At 49.4% G+C, this 16,117-nt stretch overlaps 6 protein-coding genes across 6 annotated transcripts; 1 reads left to right on the top strand and 5 right to left on the bottom strand.

Moving 5' to 3' along the window:
• Positions 1-414: 414 nt before the first annotated feature.
• Positions 415-968, bottom strand: G6M90_00g009290 (uncharacterized protein; the record flags this gene model as incomplete). Its single annotated transcript, XM_066129666.1, has 3 exons — positions 415-422; positions 556-625; positions 681-968. 3 exons carry the CDS (start codon positions 966-968, stop codon positions 415-417), a joined length of 366 nt encoding a protein of 121 aa, XP_065985782.1.
• An 85-nt stretch (positions 969-1,053) lies between these two features.
• On the bottom strand, positions 1,054-1,675 carry G6M90_00g009280 (uncharacterized protein; the record flags this gene model as incomplete). The annotated part of the gene is made up of 2 exons (XM_066129665.1): positions 1,054-1,398; positions 1,496-1,675. The coding sequence occupies 2 exons, from the start codon at positions 1,673-1,675 to the stop codon at positions 1,054-1,056; spliced, it is 525 nt and encodes a 174-aa protein (XP_065986081.1).
• A 3,114-nt stretch (positions 1,676-4,789) lies between these two features.
• On the top strand, positions 4,790-5,494 carry G6M90_00g009270 (uncharacterized protein; the record flags this gene model as incomplete). The annotated part of the gene is made up of 1 exon (XM_014694098.2): positions 4,790-5,494. The coding sequence occupies one exon, from the start codon at positions 4,790-4,792 to the stop codon at positions 5,492-5,494; it is 705 nt and encodes a 234-aa protein (XP_014549584.2).
• Positions 5,495-6,036: 542 nt separating this feature from the next.
• TUBB (Tubulin beta chain) lies at positions 6,037-7,864 on the bottom strand (the record flags this gene model as incomplete). Its single annotated transcript, XM_014694099.1, has 7 exons — positions 6,037-6,621; positions 6,755-7,053; positions 7,126-7,438; positions 7,512-7,566; positions 7,638-7,705; positions 7,761-7,784; positions 7,853-7,864. The coding sequence occupies 7 exons, from the start codon at positions 7,862-7,864 to the stop codon at positions 6,037-6,039; spliced, it is 1,356 nt and encodes a 451-aa protein (XP_014549585.1).
• A 1,488-nt stretch (positions 7,865-9,352) lies between these two features.
• Positions 9,353-9,820, bottom strand: RNF1 (Guanyl-specific ribonuclease F1; the record flags this gene model as incomplete). Its single annotated transcript, XM_014694100.1, has 2 exons — positions 9,353-9,465; positions 9,538-9,820. 2 exons carry the CDS (start codon positions 9,818-9,820, stop codon positions 9,353-9,355), a joined length of 396 nt encoding a protein of 131 aa, XP_014549586.1.
• Positions 9,821-11,571: 1,751 nt separating this feature from the next.
• Positions 11,572-12,223, bottom strand: G6M90_00g009240 (uncharacterized protein; the record flags this gene model as incomplete). The annotated part of the gene is made up of 2 exons (XM_014694101.2): positions 11,572-12,122; positions 12,190-12,223. 2 exons carry the CDS (start codon positions 12,221-12,223, stop codon positions 11,572-11,574), a joined length of 585 nt encoding a protein of 194 aa, XP_014549587.2.
• Between the last annotated feature and the right edge of the window lie 3,894 nt (positions 12,224-16,117).

Genomic DNA, 16,117 nt, shown 5'->3' with positions numbered 1-16,117 from the left:
GCGTTGGCGGGCTAGATCCTGTCGGTAAGAATCCAAATCAGGTCGTCGGGAAAGCCTTTGAAACTATGAGCATTATTTTCGCTAGAGTTCCCAAATGTCCGTAGAATAATTCAAGTGGCGTTGTCTATCTGTGCATTCCCACCACCCAAACTCGAACAACAACTCTTTTCAAAAGAGCAGATTATTTGCAACCACAAGACAGTTGATTTGACTATAACAGCAGCGCCAACAGTAGCACTCACTCCTTCTGCCTTTCAGGTGTTGATACTGCGCGAGGGTGAGGCCATGAATGGGTACGTCTGTGCCGGACTCACTGAGGCAGAAATCGTGGCATACGACAGCCTCCATGTCCCGGGTTACCTGTATATCTACCGAATTATTAGAGTTTATGCGACTTCTGGCTAAGGGGTTTCTTTACCAAACTGCAGCCCGTTAGTCATTGATCTTGGTTAGTGAAAGGATTGTCCTACCTCAACAAATGACGCTCCCAGTTTTGCAGCAGACAGAAACGATTGGTAATAATGTCAGTACACTAGCCTCTGGGTCGGAACTTACGTTCGACATACCGTGATCGTATTTTCTCCAAGTCGGAGAAATGACCGACTTGATACATTCTGTCCGCATCCTAGAGTCCCTTCTATTAGTATTACTACGAGAAAGAGCCATGGAGATCAACATACCTCTATGCCCAACAAGTTGAACGAAAGTGTTTTCAGGTCTGTTTGATTGCTGGTACTGGGTTTTTGCAAGCCTGGGAATGGTTTGGCGACAACATAGCTTAGCAAGACAGTACCGGCAGGAGCGGAAGTTTCCTTGTCCATCAGATAAACTGTGCGCTCACGGATGAGGCTCTCATATTTTTCTCCCAGCAGGCTTTCTTCATCTAGACTTGATGTGCCACTGCTTACTACAACCTTGGAGTTGATAGATTCGCAGCGATAAAGTTTGAGCATTATTTGTAGCGGCATGTCTGATTGACTCTAAAAGCCAGTGGCTTATGCAATTGGTCATCTATAACTGGCAGCTAGATCCTTCTTGAAACAGATTCAGTCCCTAGTACGGAGATATGAAGCTCCATGGGAGATTCTTGGCGAGAGTGATAGCCGCCATCTGAGCTGAAGTTCTCCAAGTGAAGCATTGTTCGATTGTGCCCTCCTTGGGTACTCCCAAGATGAACAATGAGTATTTTCTCTCCTGTATTGCAAACAAGATGAGCTTTCTTCCAATCATATCTGATAACACCAGCAGGTCCATCATGAGGATGATTTGGCGGTTTGGCTTGAAACGCCTCTGCAACGGCATGATGTCCTCGAGATATGGCATGTTCCAGAGCTGTCCATCCTCGAATATCACGGGTGTCTGGTTTGGCACCAGCCTGCAATAGAAGCCTGGTGATTTCTACATGTCCATTAGCACATGCTGCTATTAGTGGTGTCCATCCTCTTGTCTCCTCAGCGACATCAATCCCATATTCGCCCTTGGATGATTATCGTACAAAAAGGTCAGCCATAGACAGGTCTCCTGCCTGTGAAGCACAGTAGAGAGCCGTCTCGCCACGACAAGACTGGTAGAGGAGATCCGGTTTATGCTCCAGCAACATCTTTGCCATTCCCTCGGTATGTGCTCTTATTGCAAAAACCAGGATGCTTCCGAGAACAACTCGAGCTTTAGACATTGCCTGTTGGTGGATACCAAACCCCGATAATGCTCTAAGCAAAATTCCAAGCACTGACAACTTCCCTGAGGCCACTGCGCAGTGGAGCGGTGTTTTCCCACAAAGGTCGACGGACATTAATTAGTGTATCCTGAGCACAACTTCCGCCTATAGTGATCAAATAAGATACTATAGCCTCGCAAATCGAGTCTAGGCGATATTGAGCCGCGTAGTGCAGAAGAAGACATCCTTTGCCATCTTTCTTTTGTAAAAAGTCCATCGTTTTCGGACCAAGTGCTTTAAGCAACCTTGCAAACTGATCACTAGCAAAGTTTAAATGCTCGTTACGCAGCTGGTAAAAGCAGCTTCGTGAAGCCACGCCGCTTATTTTCACAAAGGCAAACGCTTGGCTTGCGCTGCTTCCTTCAAGTATCATCACTTCGAGAGTGAGGGTTGCGATATTATTTGCCGAATAAATAATAGAAGTAAGAAAGACGTCGCCAACGAGCGAACTGCTATTGCCCCTCTTGGTGATGTCTCTGGTTGTTTCTGAAAAGACATGTTTCTCTACAAGAGAGTGTCGATCATTCTTGAAATAGCCGTGCAACTGATCATGCATATTCTGGGTTGTAATACGATCTCCGAGCAGAGCAGTAATGCACCAAGAGTGCGTTTCAAGTCTAGGTTGGGTGAGTAGTTGGCGCATTTCGGACAGGAGCCTGTTCACTCTTCCAAATGCTTCAGCCCAAGATTCATCTATGCTTTGCTTTACAGCAGCCCAGCGGGAATGGCAAAAATTGAAAGTGCTTTTTTCGTATGTATAATTGCCAATCTTGGCGAAAATCCTCTCAATTGCCGTGTCAATGACCCTGTTGAACCATCGAAGATCTTTTAGTTCTGACAGTATGTCTTCATAAGCAGCTTGAACAATCTGAAGTTCGAGCCCATGGACGCTTTCAATGTTCGGTGAAGTAATAGGGCTCCGAGGCAGGCCAAATTTGGAGCGTATTTCGCTTTCGCGAGAAGTAATTGACTGCAATAGTCTCAACGTATAAGTCTCAATGGATGCATATTGGCCTCAAGGTATTTAGACACCTCTGAATTTAACAGGTAGAATATGTAAGAGATTGTAGATCCAGGAATCTTGCCTAGGTTGTCAGCAGCGCCAATTTTACGGGCCGAGTCTCTAATCTTCTGGCGCAAGCCATTGTCGTCAATGTAGTATGCGTCCCATCTTGGGATGAGCAGTTGGTGGAAATACAGACCGAATTTCATCGCTCAGGAGGCCAATAAGGACCTATGGCCGAAAATCTCTCAGTATTTTGCTAGGAATGTTTGCTCGAGAAGTAACAAGCCAATCTCTTAAATGATGTCGTTTCGGGGAAATGTTTGGTCGGCCACGCCTTGTGTGAATGGTAACAGAACGGCGTCCAACTTTGGAAGGAGGGGAAAGCCCGCTTTCCCTGCGTGTCTGTTGAGCCATCTCCTTTGTGTCCTTTCAACGTCCGATATTCCAGCAAAGCGCAGAGATGACCGGCTGTCCTGATCATGGATCCTATCTCGTTGGCTGCTAATATTATTGGCATACTCGACACTTTTTGGTCGAAAATATGCTCGTCCATTGCAGACTTGCGGCCCCTCTGCAAAACTCTACCTGGCAGAATTCCCGCTGTTCGCAACGAAGTGGCAGATCTTGTGCTTGTGCTTTTGCAGGTCAACAACCTGATACAAGACCGTGTCTTTCTGCCGAGATCAAAGTATTCAGCAGTGCCACCTCAGGTGAAGCAAGCCAGATTAAAGTTGAACGGATTTTAAAGCATTATCAACAATTTGAGTCGTATTTACTTGACATCGAAAACACCACCTCGTTTGATGCAAGATTAGCGGGAGGACCAGGAGCGCTTGAAGGAGCTGCAGGATAATATACGAACTGTTAAGAGCAGCCTCAATATTATGTTGGGCGCAGAAATTCGTATGGGCTTGTACCTCAAACTTCTCTTGATTGTTATCAGTGGGACTAACCGAGCGAGGATTTGCTCAGAATTTGGGTCGACATTCAGACAACATCTGCCACGACGACCCAAGCATCTCGAATGCAAATTGTCACAAACGAGAAATTCGTGGCCACTCTGACGGGGGTTGAAGACCGTATTGCAAGGGTAGAAGAGATGTTGCAAGAACAATCACGAAGACTGCAAATGAACCAGTATACCCAAGTCAAGTCCGCATATGGAACTGAAAGACAGACGAAGAGGCGATCCGCGGTTCCTGGCACAATTTCTATTAGCTCACCGCAAGCTGACTTTGGCCTTGGGATTTGTGTCACTCCGTTTGAAAACACATGTAGGAGACGCTGCCACTGCTCTTGCCACATTCTCAAGCACTCCTCGTCACCAGCATTTTTGAGCAACTTGTTGGGTCGTTATTTGTTGGTTATACAGGATTGCCGGTTTTAAGCCCAAGATGTGACAATTCCGTTTGTCAAGCCTCTCGGTCGAGCAAATTCAATGTGGAATACTGGTTCCCAGCTAACTTCTGGTCTAATATTATACAAATGGAACCTCTCGTACCATCAAACAACAGGGCCTTCCTTGCAGCTTCGTACCTTGAGGGGAGTTCCCGACAATGCACAGTGCGTCAATTTTGCTCTGAATGGAAACATAGACGGACCGAAGTTTATGTTTCGCCACGGATTGGCGTCACCACGTGATGTAAGTACCACACGTGGCTATTTCTATTTTACGACGGGCATTAAATGGTAAACAGTATGAGACTTGACAAGCAGGCGCTGATGTCGACTACAAACCACTTGGCGCATTTGATAATAGCCCACGTATTAAGGCATGTCATTTCCTTCTGGAAGGTAATCTTTCCGAGTCCGCTGTTGGGGCTCTCCGTGCCATCACAAACGGCAGCGAGTATCTCGATGATTTCATAGAGGAGTCAAGTTTTACTCAAACGCATCGAATCATTCTCGGTCTCCCAATCGGCGATTTGGAGCGAGAACTAATTTCTCATCCTGGTGAAATCAACGCGCAAGATTCGATGGGCCGCACAGCCTTGGCGTGGGCTGCCGCCCGGGGGGATAGCCATTCCATTTTGACCTTGCTCAGATATGGCACTGATCCGAACATAATGGACTCCCAGATATCTGGCCCGTGGTCGAATGCTTCAGCCCAGCGTCATACAGCTTGTGTAAAACTCCTGCTTGATGCAGGTGCAAATCCTGACCCTCCACGTCCTGGCGGTATCAACAAGGGCGGGCCTTCAAATGTTGCTGCCCGAAGATATGATGATCCAATTCTTGTTAAACTTCTCTTGGATTTTGGAGCCGAGGTTGATCAATTCGGGGTAGACGGCAAGACAGCCCTTTGCCATGCGGCGCAAAATAATGATGCTTCTCTAGCAATACTTCTTCTGGAGTATGGTGCCGAAATCAAGAAAGCTACCATCACTGGAGATACACCATTAACTATTGCAATCACGCATAATAGTCACCATGTCCTGAGGCTTTTTCTTGAGCGGTGGCACCACTATTCAATATGTCCTCGACTCAAAGGACCGCATCTTCTCGAAATTACAGCCAAGTATGGAGACCTCGAAAAAATTGGTATATTGGCGAACACGGATCATTTTCGCCTCAAAAAATATGACGAGAAATACACATTAGGTGACTTCAGCAAAGTGATTCAGGAACGTCCCGATAGGGCGGACAAGTTGACTCTGGCATTTGAGGAACTACCAAGCATATTTAAGCATGCTCCTCATGCAGCAGAACAGCAAGAAAGTCTATTGAAGACAGGTTGTTGGCCGCCTTTGGCCTCGCGCCCAACTACGTAGGAAACAGCAAATGAAAGCCCAGAGCGAAGTGATGATGAATCTGACGACCAATTACATAACACGCAAGCCCTGCCAGAAGATGATAATCGACACGAATACGAGGATTGCAGAGAAAGACACTAGGGACACGTCTAGATCACTAGGATCATTGGTAGGGATATATTTTTCGGCAAGTATGGCGCAGGCCGGCGAACATAAATGGTCATACTGAGAAAAGTATAATATTGCGGGTATTTATTGACTTTTTTTTACGTCAATCATACATCAAAACCCAAGCTCCTCAGTACCAAGGTTATCGCTCCCACAGAGCCAAAGGCAATTTGTGGTCGGCTTCCGGAGCATCTTTCATCGCCAAAAAAAAACACGCAACTATCCCAGCCTTGGTTGCCAGTTGTGAAAGGAACACTTTAAAATACTGCAAGCGCATATTGTCATTACAACATTTTGCTGCAGTATTTTCGACATGACCAACGCAAAAAATCGATGTAACTAATCAATCACCTGTTTTTGCCTACATTTTGTCCATCCTCTGTCCCTCCGCCTCACTCTTGATGCAGATGCTCCTCAGCAGGGGGGGCCTCATCATAATCTTCTTCCTGGTCATCATCCGCAGTGGCATCCTGATACTGTTGATACTCGGAAATCAAGTCATTCATATTCGACTCAGCCTCGGTAAATTCCATCTCGTCCATACCTTCGCCGGTATACCAGTGTAGGTATGCCTTACGACGAAACATGGCGGCAAATTGGTCCCCGACCCGCTTGAAGATATCCTGAATAGCAGTAGAATTTCCTATGAATGTGGATGCCATCTTCAAACCCTTTGGCGGCACGGTACACAGCGATGTTTGAACATTATTTGGGATCCAATCCACGAAATATGTGGAATTCTTGTCCTGGGCTTTACGCATTTGCTCTTCCACTTCCTTACCGGAGAGCTTGCCACGGAACATGGCCGAGCATGTCAGAAAGCGGCCATTACGGAAGTCAGATTGCGCCATCATGTTTCGAGGGTCTAGCATCTGCTGTGTTAAGTCGGGCACCGTGACAGATCGGAATGCATGGCTGCCCCGAGCTGTAAGGGGAGCAAAGCCCACCATGAAGAAGTGAAGACGTGGAAACGGAACCTAGGAATAACGAAACGTCAATTTACAGTTTCGAGAAGCGGGACGAACAATCTAGGGCTGTGATTCGTGAATCTTGTTCAAGATACCGCTCTGCCTGTTTGAACATACTACAGGCACCACAGACCGCACTCACCAAGTTGACACAAATCTTTCTCAAATCAGAGTTCAGTTGACCTGGGAACCGCAGAGAAGTAGATATTCCAGACATGACTGTCGAGATCAGGTGGTTGAGGTCACCAGTTGACGGGTTTGAGAGCTTGAGCGTTCGTTGGCATATATCGTACAAAGCTTGGTTGTCGATGCAAAACGTGGCGTCCGAGTTTTCAACCAGTTGGTGAATCGACAGAGTAGTGTTGTACGGCTCCACGACGGTATCGGACGTTTGAGCAGACGGCACCACACTGAATGTGGCCATCATGCGATCAGGGAACTCTGTACAACCGAATCGTTAGCGGCGCCCCGATGCGTCGAGCCATCCGGCCATGATGATGGGTCACTCAATACCTTCTCGGATCTTGGATAACAACAGAGTGCCCATTCCGGAACCAGTACCACCGCCAAGGGAGTGGGTAATCTGGAAACCCTGAAGACAGTCACAGCTCTCAGACTCACGACGGACCACGTCGACTACTTCTTCAACCAGCTCTGCGCCTTCGGTGTAGTGACCCTTGGCCCAGTTGTTGGCAGCAGATGACTGTCCGAAAACAAAATTGTCTGGGCGGAAGAGTCTGCCCAACGGCCCAGCTCGAACGGCATCCATGGTACCAGGCTCCAGGTCAACGAGCACGGCGCGTGGAACATACTTCTTCTCCGACGCCTAACGTGAGAAATGGCGCGTCAGGATGTGCACTTTTTTGGAGCGTGATGGGGGCAAGTGTCATACGGCATACTTCGTTAAAGTAGACATTTACACGGTCAAGCTGAACTCGAGAATCACCGGTATACCTAGGCAGGGCATGACAGGTTAGCGTTCCTGCTGGCCGACCAGCTAATGGAGACATGTGCGAATCACGTACAGTCCATTGTTGTCCAAGCCATGTTCGCCCAGGATTGTCTGCCAGAAGGCGGTGCCGACTTGATTGCCCTACATGGCGTTAGATGAGATTCAACAGAGGTTGACTCTGGAGGCCCTGGCTTACACACTGGCCGACTTGAAGATGAACCTATGGATCGACAATTACGTCATAGGTTAGTTAAGGAGCACGGCAGGTTCGCGACGCGAGAGACTCACAATCTCAGGCATGGCTGCTGTTTCCGGAGGCCCCGCGACGAGTTTGACAGGACGGCAAGCAAGCAGGTGGCGAGTCGTGAGCCGGCCGCGTGTTGAGGAAACAGACGACAATTAAATAAAAAGGTGGGAAATTGCGAACCGCCGACCTCGCAGTGGTTTTTTTCTGAGAAGCTAATTTCGCAGCCTGGTGCCCAGGGTAACGAGGAACGGGGAACGCGACCACTGGATCCGGAGTTTGCTGTTAGGCAGCCTCGAAATTTCAATGTTATTTCTGGTCAGACCACCGGCTTCGCCCAACTGGTCAACTGGCCAACTGGTAGCACCAACGCCAACAGCTACGGCTATTGCCTGGGAAAACTTGTGGGGACGGCCTGACATGATTTAGCGACATTAAAAAGCCAAGGTGCTCCTTTTCCCGTGACCAATGTTTCTGCCCGACACCATCATTCCGGCCGCTTTGGGGCTTGTGCAGGGCGGGACACGGAATTGTTGGGTGCCACAGCCAGGACCGCGTCACGGCACGTGAGGCAGTTGTTTATAAGGCTCTCGCGAATCTTAAAGGGGAAGCTTGTTACGGAGTTGTATGTGGCTCATATACACAATATATATGTTCATGGTTCTCACCCATGATGCTGCCAAGAAGCTCACATGCTTTCCAGATTAGGAAGTCCAGGGTAGTTGCACATCCCTCGGGATTCATGTGGCTATACTGCGACGGTCGACTTTTTGCAAAATCCGAGAAATTGGACACCGAAACGTGGCATCAATAATCTTGCTTTGCTTTTCTCTCTGTGCCGATACGGGTCGCGACAAGAAGTAACGACGGCCCAGCTCCGCGGATAGCAACACAGCCAATATCCAGGCCATGAACTCAGAGCTGCTGGTGTATTGTGAGCTTTGTGTCTTACATGTGCATTTTTTGCGCCACTGCTCACCTACATTGGCCCATGAACAATCAATCCATGTCGTCCATGTCGGGGGTTTTGTCGGTAATTCTCAACAATCTGGGTTAGGCAGGTGCCCGTGCGAAAAGTTGATGACACTTGATGACGATGCCGCCATACGCCTCTGCCTGTCTGTACGTTATTGGCGGCTCTACGAAAAGGGCAGCTGGAATTACTTGCACATCGGCTTTGTAAGCCTCCGCTCACCCCTGCTTGATGTATGCATGGTGGAACATGCCGAAAGGGGTAATTTGGGAGTTGCGATGACTGGCTTCCATCATTCGACGACTTGTCTTGGAGCATAGCATACTGCTGGGCACCACGGGGATGCGCTGCGTTCCTCAGACATATTGACGGTCGATTCGACGAGTCTTGCTCAAAATATACTGTTTATTCAAATTGATGCGTTCATGTACATCAAGGAATCCCGGCCCTTGTCAGAGGACATATGTACAGATCAAGAAGACCAAGTGGTAGCAGCAGTTGACACCCGTCTCACACCACAGAACCTCGGTTTCGCCCAGTAAGAAAGAAAGAAAAGAAAAGAGAAAAACGTTTACGAAGTGCCGGAGCAGCCGACAAAGTTGTTTCCAGAAGCACCGGTGTGGGTGATGACGCCAGCAAGGTTGCAACTATTAGAAATGACAACGCGGTCAGGGCCGGGGGAGCCTGTCAAGCAAGTCAGTAGATAACCCTCAAGACGAGATGGAACAGAGTATTTGGTACGACCTCAAGACATACCACCAGAGTAGATTTGGCCAGACTTGAGGATGGGGAACTCGTTGTAGGGGCCGGCGACGGGGAAGTCGAAGCCCTCGTAGTTGTTGTATCGATGAGGGTAAGTCGAGGATCCGGCATGGCTGCCGCTCTGGACATAGTTGCAAGCAGCATCAGCAGCTGCCTGGACAGCACCAGCGGTGTATTGGACGCCGCCGCAGTTGGTAGCATCTCGAGCCTGGAGGTTTGCAGGCGCGGCGCTGACCAGGGCAACCAGGGACAAGAGGCTGACGATGGGGAAGTGCATTTTGACGGATGCCGAGCAATGGATGATGAGGATAAATATAAAGGTCTCAAGACAAAGACGGCAAAGACGGACCAGTTGCAAGACCGTATAATAAACTCTGCCAACGAGCACAAATGCCACAAGTCGGATTCGATGGAGGGTCTGGCGTTGTTCTTATAACACGAGACCTCTTCCACAGTCGGCCGAGAGAAGCACCGACACCAACTTCAGATACACAGAATACTGTGTCACCGAATCCATTCTTAGAATGGCAACTGTCGATCTTGGTGCGCGGCCCTTGAAATCGAAAGTCAATTTGGCCATGCCCATGCTAACGTCAGCTCGGTGGGCGCGGCCAAGTCCAACTCTGAACGGCAACACAATACATACATATAGTCTTGTCCGACGCCTCCTGCCCCCGGTGATGTGAGACCGCCAAACTCCCACCACTCAGAGGTCCTTATCTATGCCATGTGAGGGTGGGGAGCCGGCTCAGGTTGCGCATCTTGGAAGGTCAAGAGTTATCGTGGTCGTGGATCGGCGCCCCAGTGGCCAGCTTCCCCCGGCGGCGTTAGTCTGGGGATGAAGCGGCCCTCTCCGACCCTCCGAAGGGATGGCCTCTCTCTCCACTTGGTCAAAGTAAGCGACGGCCCATGTTGAAGCTCTGAGATGCGGTTGACGTGTCTTGGTTGCGGCCTCGGTCGGTCGAGCTGAGGCTGGAGGAGGAGGAGGGAGAGCTGCTCCTCTCCTTATGAGGCCGTGGGGTCGTTTTTCTGTGCCACCGGAGCGTCTTGGGCCCGGACTGAGGCAGACGTGTGATGCGACAATTTTGGACTTGGACCAGCATTGGAGGAAAGAAACCAGATGGGCCGATTTCCCAGATCTCAACCGAGCCCCCCGGGCCCTGTGTACATCTTGTGGCACCGAGATGCCGTCAAAGCACACAACCGTCCTCGCATCGATAGGATGAACTGCTGGCAAATGGCATTGTAGTAGTCTGGTACTAGCAGATCAAGATCCCAGCGCCCCCTGGTCAATGGTCATCCTCGTCAAGAGTCGGCCAGTACCGATCGGGAAGGTCGTGTGGATTTTAGCCTTTGCTCTTCCAGGCATACATATGTAAGCAAGGGAGGGCGTCGTCAGGCCTGCAATTAGCATACCATGTGTGTTTTCGCGATGCAGTTATTCGGTGATCAAATTGGGACCGGTTCCAAGTTCCACACAACCCAGCAAGCGGCGGCTCTAAAGCATGTCAATACGTGTGCCGAATCGGGAACGAATGCCGACCGTCCTCCAGCCTTGCTACATGTATGCAGTCCCTGGATTCCGGCACTGCGGCCCCGAATGGCTTTTGAGCCTGAGGGCGCCCGGACCGTATGTATGACTGCATCATCAATATTGCGCGACGACAACTCCTATATCGCTTTCGGTGGCCATGGGAGTCAAGGGCAGCTTCAAGACTCGACTGAGGAGCATCTTCCTTCATCACACATGAACCAACTACTAGTCGGGCTTTGTTTAACACGATATATTCGTACTGTTCCACGGTCTAGATAGAAATACGTGATACGGCTCCTTGGCATCCTTGAGCATGGGACTCGGCTTTGCCCCAAGTGCACAATTCAGTCGGCCGCCTTTCCTCCAGGTACAGCATGGTGCCAGCGAACTTTGGAATCACCCCAAGTATGTTTACTGAGAAGCCTCAGTTATAAACGCCTTGGCCACCCCATCCGCCTCGGTAATTGTCGCCCGTAGCGACCCTGTTGCTCTCTCTAGGCGACGAATCCGCAGTTTTCCGCGCCAACAGCGCCTATGGCAGCACAGGCTTTGGTCGTCTTGGCGCAGCACGTAGACGCGCAATCAGCATCGCTAGCGCATACGCCAGTAATAAACTGCTTGCCCGCTCCGTTGGCGAAGTTTTCCGCCCCGTCACCCGTAGGGACGCCCTGGTTACCTCCATTGCCGGCGTTGGCTCCGTTGTTGCCGGCGTTGGCTCCGTTGTTGCCGGCGTTGGCTCCGTTGTTGCCGGCGTTGGCTCCGTTGTTGCCAGCGTTGGCTCCGTTGTTGCCAGCGTTGGCTCCGTTGTTGCCAGCGTTGGCTCCGTTGTTGCCAGCGTTGCCTCCCCCAAATCCGCAACCAGTCTTGCCGTCAGCGTTGGCGACGGCAACGGCAGAACAGACACCGCCGCCGTTTTTCCCGGCGCAGCAGTTGGTCGAGCAATCAGCATTGCTAAGGCATTTACCAGTGATGAACTGCTTGCCGTTCCCCTGACCGACGTTTTTCAACTCGGAAGGGTCAAGTGCGGCGTAAGCCGTCACGGCCACTAGGCGGGCAAAGAGTCAGTCGCCGGCGCTGAAATGTAATATATATAGTCATGTTGCGAAACTTACAGGTAAGAAGAGAGATAACAGTCAGGCGAACCATCTTTACGACTGGCAAAGAAATTGTCTAAAATTGAATTAAAAATATTTTTAGAGAATGGAGTAATGGCAGCTCGTGGTGCTATTAATGACAAGGTGAAAAATTATAATAATAAAAAGTAAGACGAAAGGAACGAATCGACTCCAGGTCGACTATTGCAAGATATTCTTCGGGATGAAGCAAGTGTGAATAGGATTCCACCCGGAGCCTTTTTGGGATCGGGCCGTCGCGGCCTTAAATAACTTGATCGAGCCCATATGCGCATCCATCACCTGTGTGTGTTTCGGCTGGTCTGATGTGAATAGGCCTCCCGACACCAGCCGGATGAAACTTTGACACTCGTCGAGGGCATTGCCACCCCCAATACTCCGTGGTGAATTGCTGCCGGAGTACCGAATTCGACGAGGAGTGCCCTCGCCCTTTCTGGCGCGCCTGGCGGTTTGGCGTCGCTGTTTGCGGCTGGGTTGGGGATGGGGTCGATCCGTGACAGCTCCAATCTGGACTTGCGACAGGAGGCGTCAGTCAAAACTGGGAAACTAGGGTTTCGCAGGCGACGATGAAACCTCCCACATCGTCACGAATGTTGTCGATCCCCCCCTTTGGCAGCTGCTCTCCAGGCACGAACGAAGATGCGTAGTATTAGTTTTCCGTCGTCAAATTAATTCGTCTCGTAGTCCGTCAATGCTGATGGTCACAAGATCAGGGGGCCCGCGTTGGCTCCATGATTCCGAGAGACTCTGGACATGGCAGGCAAGGCAGCAAGGATGTTCGTTGCTCTTGATGATAGAACAGAAGCCCTTGATTGCGACCGAGTATGTATGTACAAGGAAAATGATGACAGGCCTCGATGGGCGGGTGCGGCAGATGTCAAGACACTCTTGGGTTGTTGGTTACGTAAGCCTAGGCCATGCCATCATCTTACTACTGAGGTGAGGTGAGGGGTGAGGGGTGAGCTTGTGAGTTGTGAGCTGTGAGATGAGCTGTGAGCCAGGACACAGACAACACATACAACGTTACGTCTATCAATGCCCTTCCGCCTGCAATACAAAAACCCATCACAAAGTTCATGCTTCTGGCGCCAGGCTCTTGGGGGTCACTGGCCGGATGGTCGGAGACTCGGTGTCCCGATTTATGCATTCGCCATCATCTAGAATGGAGGACTCCTCGCCATGCGCTTCGCATTGGGGGGCCCAACCTATGATGATCCAAACATTGGCAAACCAAGAAGCCCTTGTTTTGTCTTGATGATGCGTTCATCCAAGTCCCCTTGTTAAAACCCATCTGGTCGCCACGAGGATGTTTCATGCCGCCATGATGCAGTCTTGGCTTCTTGACCCCCAAGCTTCGCAGCCTCTGCGTTTCAGCTCATTCAGCAACTACAAATGTGAGTATCCGTGGGTTATGGTTTTATTATTATGATTATTATTTTTGGCATCGCTCTGATGTTTCAGGAGTAGCAGCATGGCTGCTTGTCGAGCTGGGAATGATCTCGGTGTAAATGCTTGGACAGTGCCGAGTCCTGTTTAGCCTCACCACCATTATGCCATTGATCAGCTGGGGCATGATTGCGTCTGCTTGGAGGCATGTTCTCCCAGCCAAGGTGCCTTACGACGCATGACTATTGACCTCCTCTCTTGTTTTACCATTCTCGCAGCTACTTAGCCCTTTCAATCCTAGCCAGGATGCAACTCGCCCTCGAGTTCTGGTCCTAGTTTGACTGGAACGTCATCGCGAGGGACGTACGGAATCACCTCCGGCCTTGGAACTCAACGGGGCAGCTTTGGACTTGTATACATCATGTTGCTGTACATATATCGTGAGCTAGTCGGTGCCGCAATTGCCATGTTTCGCAAGTTTCCGCAAATAGACTGGATATTGCCTGGCTGCTTTGCTCAGGGACTCATAAACGATGTATCCCAGTTGTAAAATAAATAAAATAAAAGTAAAAATTAAGGGTACTCCTCTCCATTAACTAGATATGCAATCACATCATGGCGCAAACCTGGTTCTGTGCCCGGAAATGTCCTCGGTAGCAATTCTTCCATATATGACTCCTCTGACAATACAAAATCGTCGGGAAATACCTTGGACATGACATGCCAGTGGCGTATTTTCCATTTGTCATTTGTCTTTGACAAGTATCCCACCGGAGGAAGCAGTTAGTGATTCGGGTATCAATGCAATTTTAAACCGAGTCTCGGCCACACATGCTCTGGGAGGATCAATTCATGCGAGGCCGGATTTAGTCGACCGATCATTTAGTAATTCCGTTGTTTATTGTTTCCCTCTCAAGTCAAATAATATTGCAAGCGTGATACAAGTATCGTGCGAGCACAGCATCTGGTAACGCAGTATTGGGTTGTGCCCAGCGAAGAACAGTAAGAGATGAAGAAAAATAGACCGTCTGCGCAACATGAGATTCACGACGCTTCAGACACACCAGCGTAATTGGTGCTGCATAGCGGCAACGCAGCACCAAGGAAGCTGCTAAACTACTCCCTAAAGGGGCTGAAAGGGCCTAGTAACACAATATTGGTAGTTTATAGTCTCATTCCAGAGGCCGAGACTGATCATTTACATCTCGAAAAATTACAACTTAGAGACCTGATAAACGAAGCTTCGTTCAATCGAGGTTACCCATGGAGAGTTGATTCTGTGGATTGGAAAAGGTCCATCGCGAACTATTGTTCCTGTCCGCAAGACTTCATCAATTATCTCAAAGTTATCTGGGTAGCTATTAAGTGTTGGTTCAATAAACTTCAATCTACCAAGCTAATAACAAAAAACATCCCTTTTGATTAGTTTTTAGCTGTAAGAAGCCTCGATTCCCGAATGAGATACAGTGGGAGGCAAAAAGTATGTGACCAGACGACACCTGGTTGTCGCGCTTTACATTATTATATATTACAGTATAGTATAGGAAGAGGGAAATGGCTTTTAGAGAAGTCAAATACCATTTATTACACTTTACATATTAACACATCAGAGTATACTTTTTAATGAGTGAATAAATTCTACCACAGACTGTAGACTTAATCAGGGCCAAGTCTCACATTCAATGCCATCTATAGCTACCAAGCGTTACAAGATGGCCCATGGCTCTCGGTCACTCGCTCAAAGAACCGAAACCTTCCAGCTTGTCAACGAGTGGGTGTAAACTTCTAGAACTTGAAGATCGTGCCGGGTCAGGCAAGTCAACAAGGTCAGCTCGACTCAGCCTGACACTCGAGTAACAAGTTGATCCCTGGCAATAGCAACGACGAAGCAGAAATAGAAGACGCCCCAGATATCATTGCCCCCACGCGGCCGTCATGAAGCATGATGAAATAACACGAGTCAACTACTCCTAAACATGTGAACCGGAACCAGAAGACTTCATTTTCAGGTGCCCCTGTCCTCGTGCAACACTGTTGAGAGTCAAGTCGCAACATTGGCGAGGAACGCCGGTCAACAACTACACAACAGCAAGGCCTTGCCAGTTCCCTCGTGCTGTCGTTCTCCATAAACGGTCTCAGACTCTCTTCGGAACATATCCACCAGGTCCGCCAACAGAGACATCTCTTACCTGGTTGCGACGGTAAAGTGGACTGCGCAAGGTGAGGTTGTTACAACCCCAGCCACGAGGAAGAATACATACATCCGCCTTTTGGTTCCCCGACCGGGGAGATGCGTGCATATCTGCCGCTCTGGCAATCTTGCCTCCTCTGACTGACAGGAGAATCTCTGTTCTCCAGGAGCCACTTCGTTTGTTTCCAACACACCCGTTGGAGCAGTTCGCAAAAAAGGTGCAAAGTGAAATCGTGGCCACGGTATAGAATCTACCTGCGCCGTGAGGCTCATGTCACCGACTACACGAGTAGATTTCTTCTTTTGTAATTGTCGGAAAGAATCCTACAT

Source organism: Metarhizium brunneum, chromosome 1 (genome assembly GCF_013426205.1).
Source record: "Metarhizium brunneum chromosome 1, complete sequence".
NCBI classification, from domain to species: domain Eukaryota; kingdom Fungi; phylum Ascomycota; class Sordariomycetes; order Hypocreales; family Clavicipitaceae; genus Metarhizium; species Metarhizium brunneum.
Note: the sequence above shows the minus strand (reverse complement) of the source record. Positions and strands in the feature narration are given on the sequence as shown.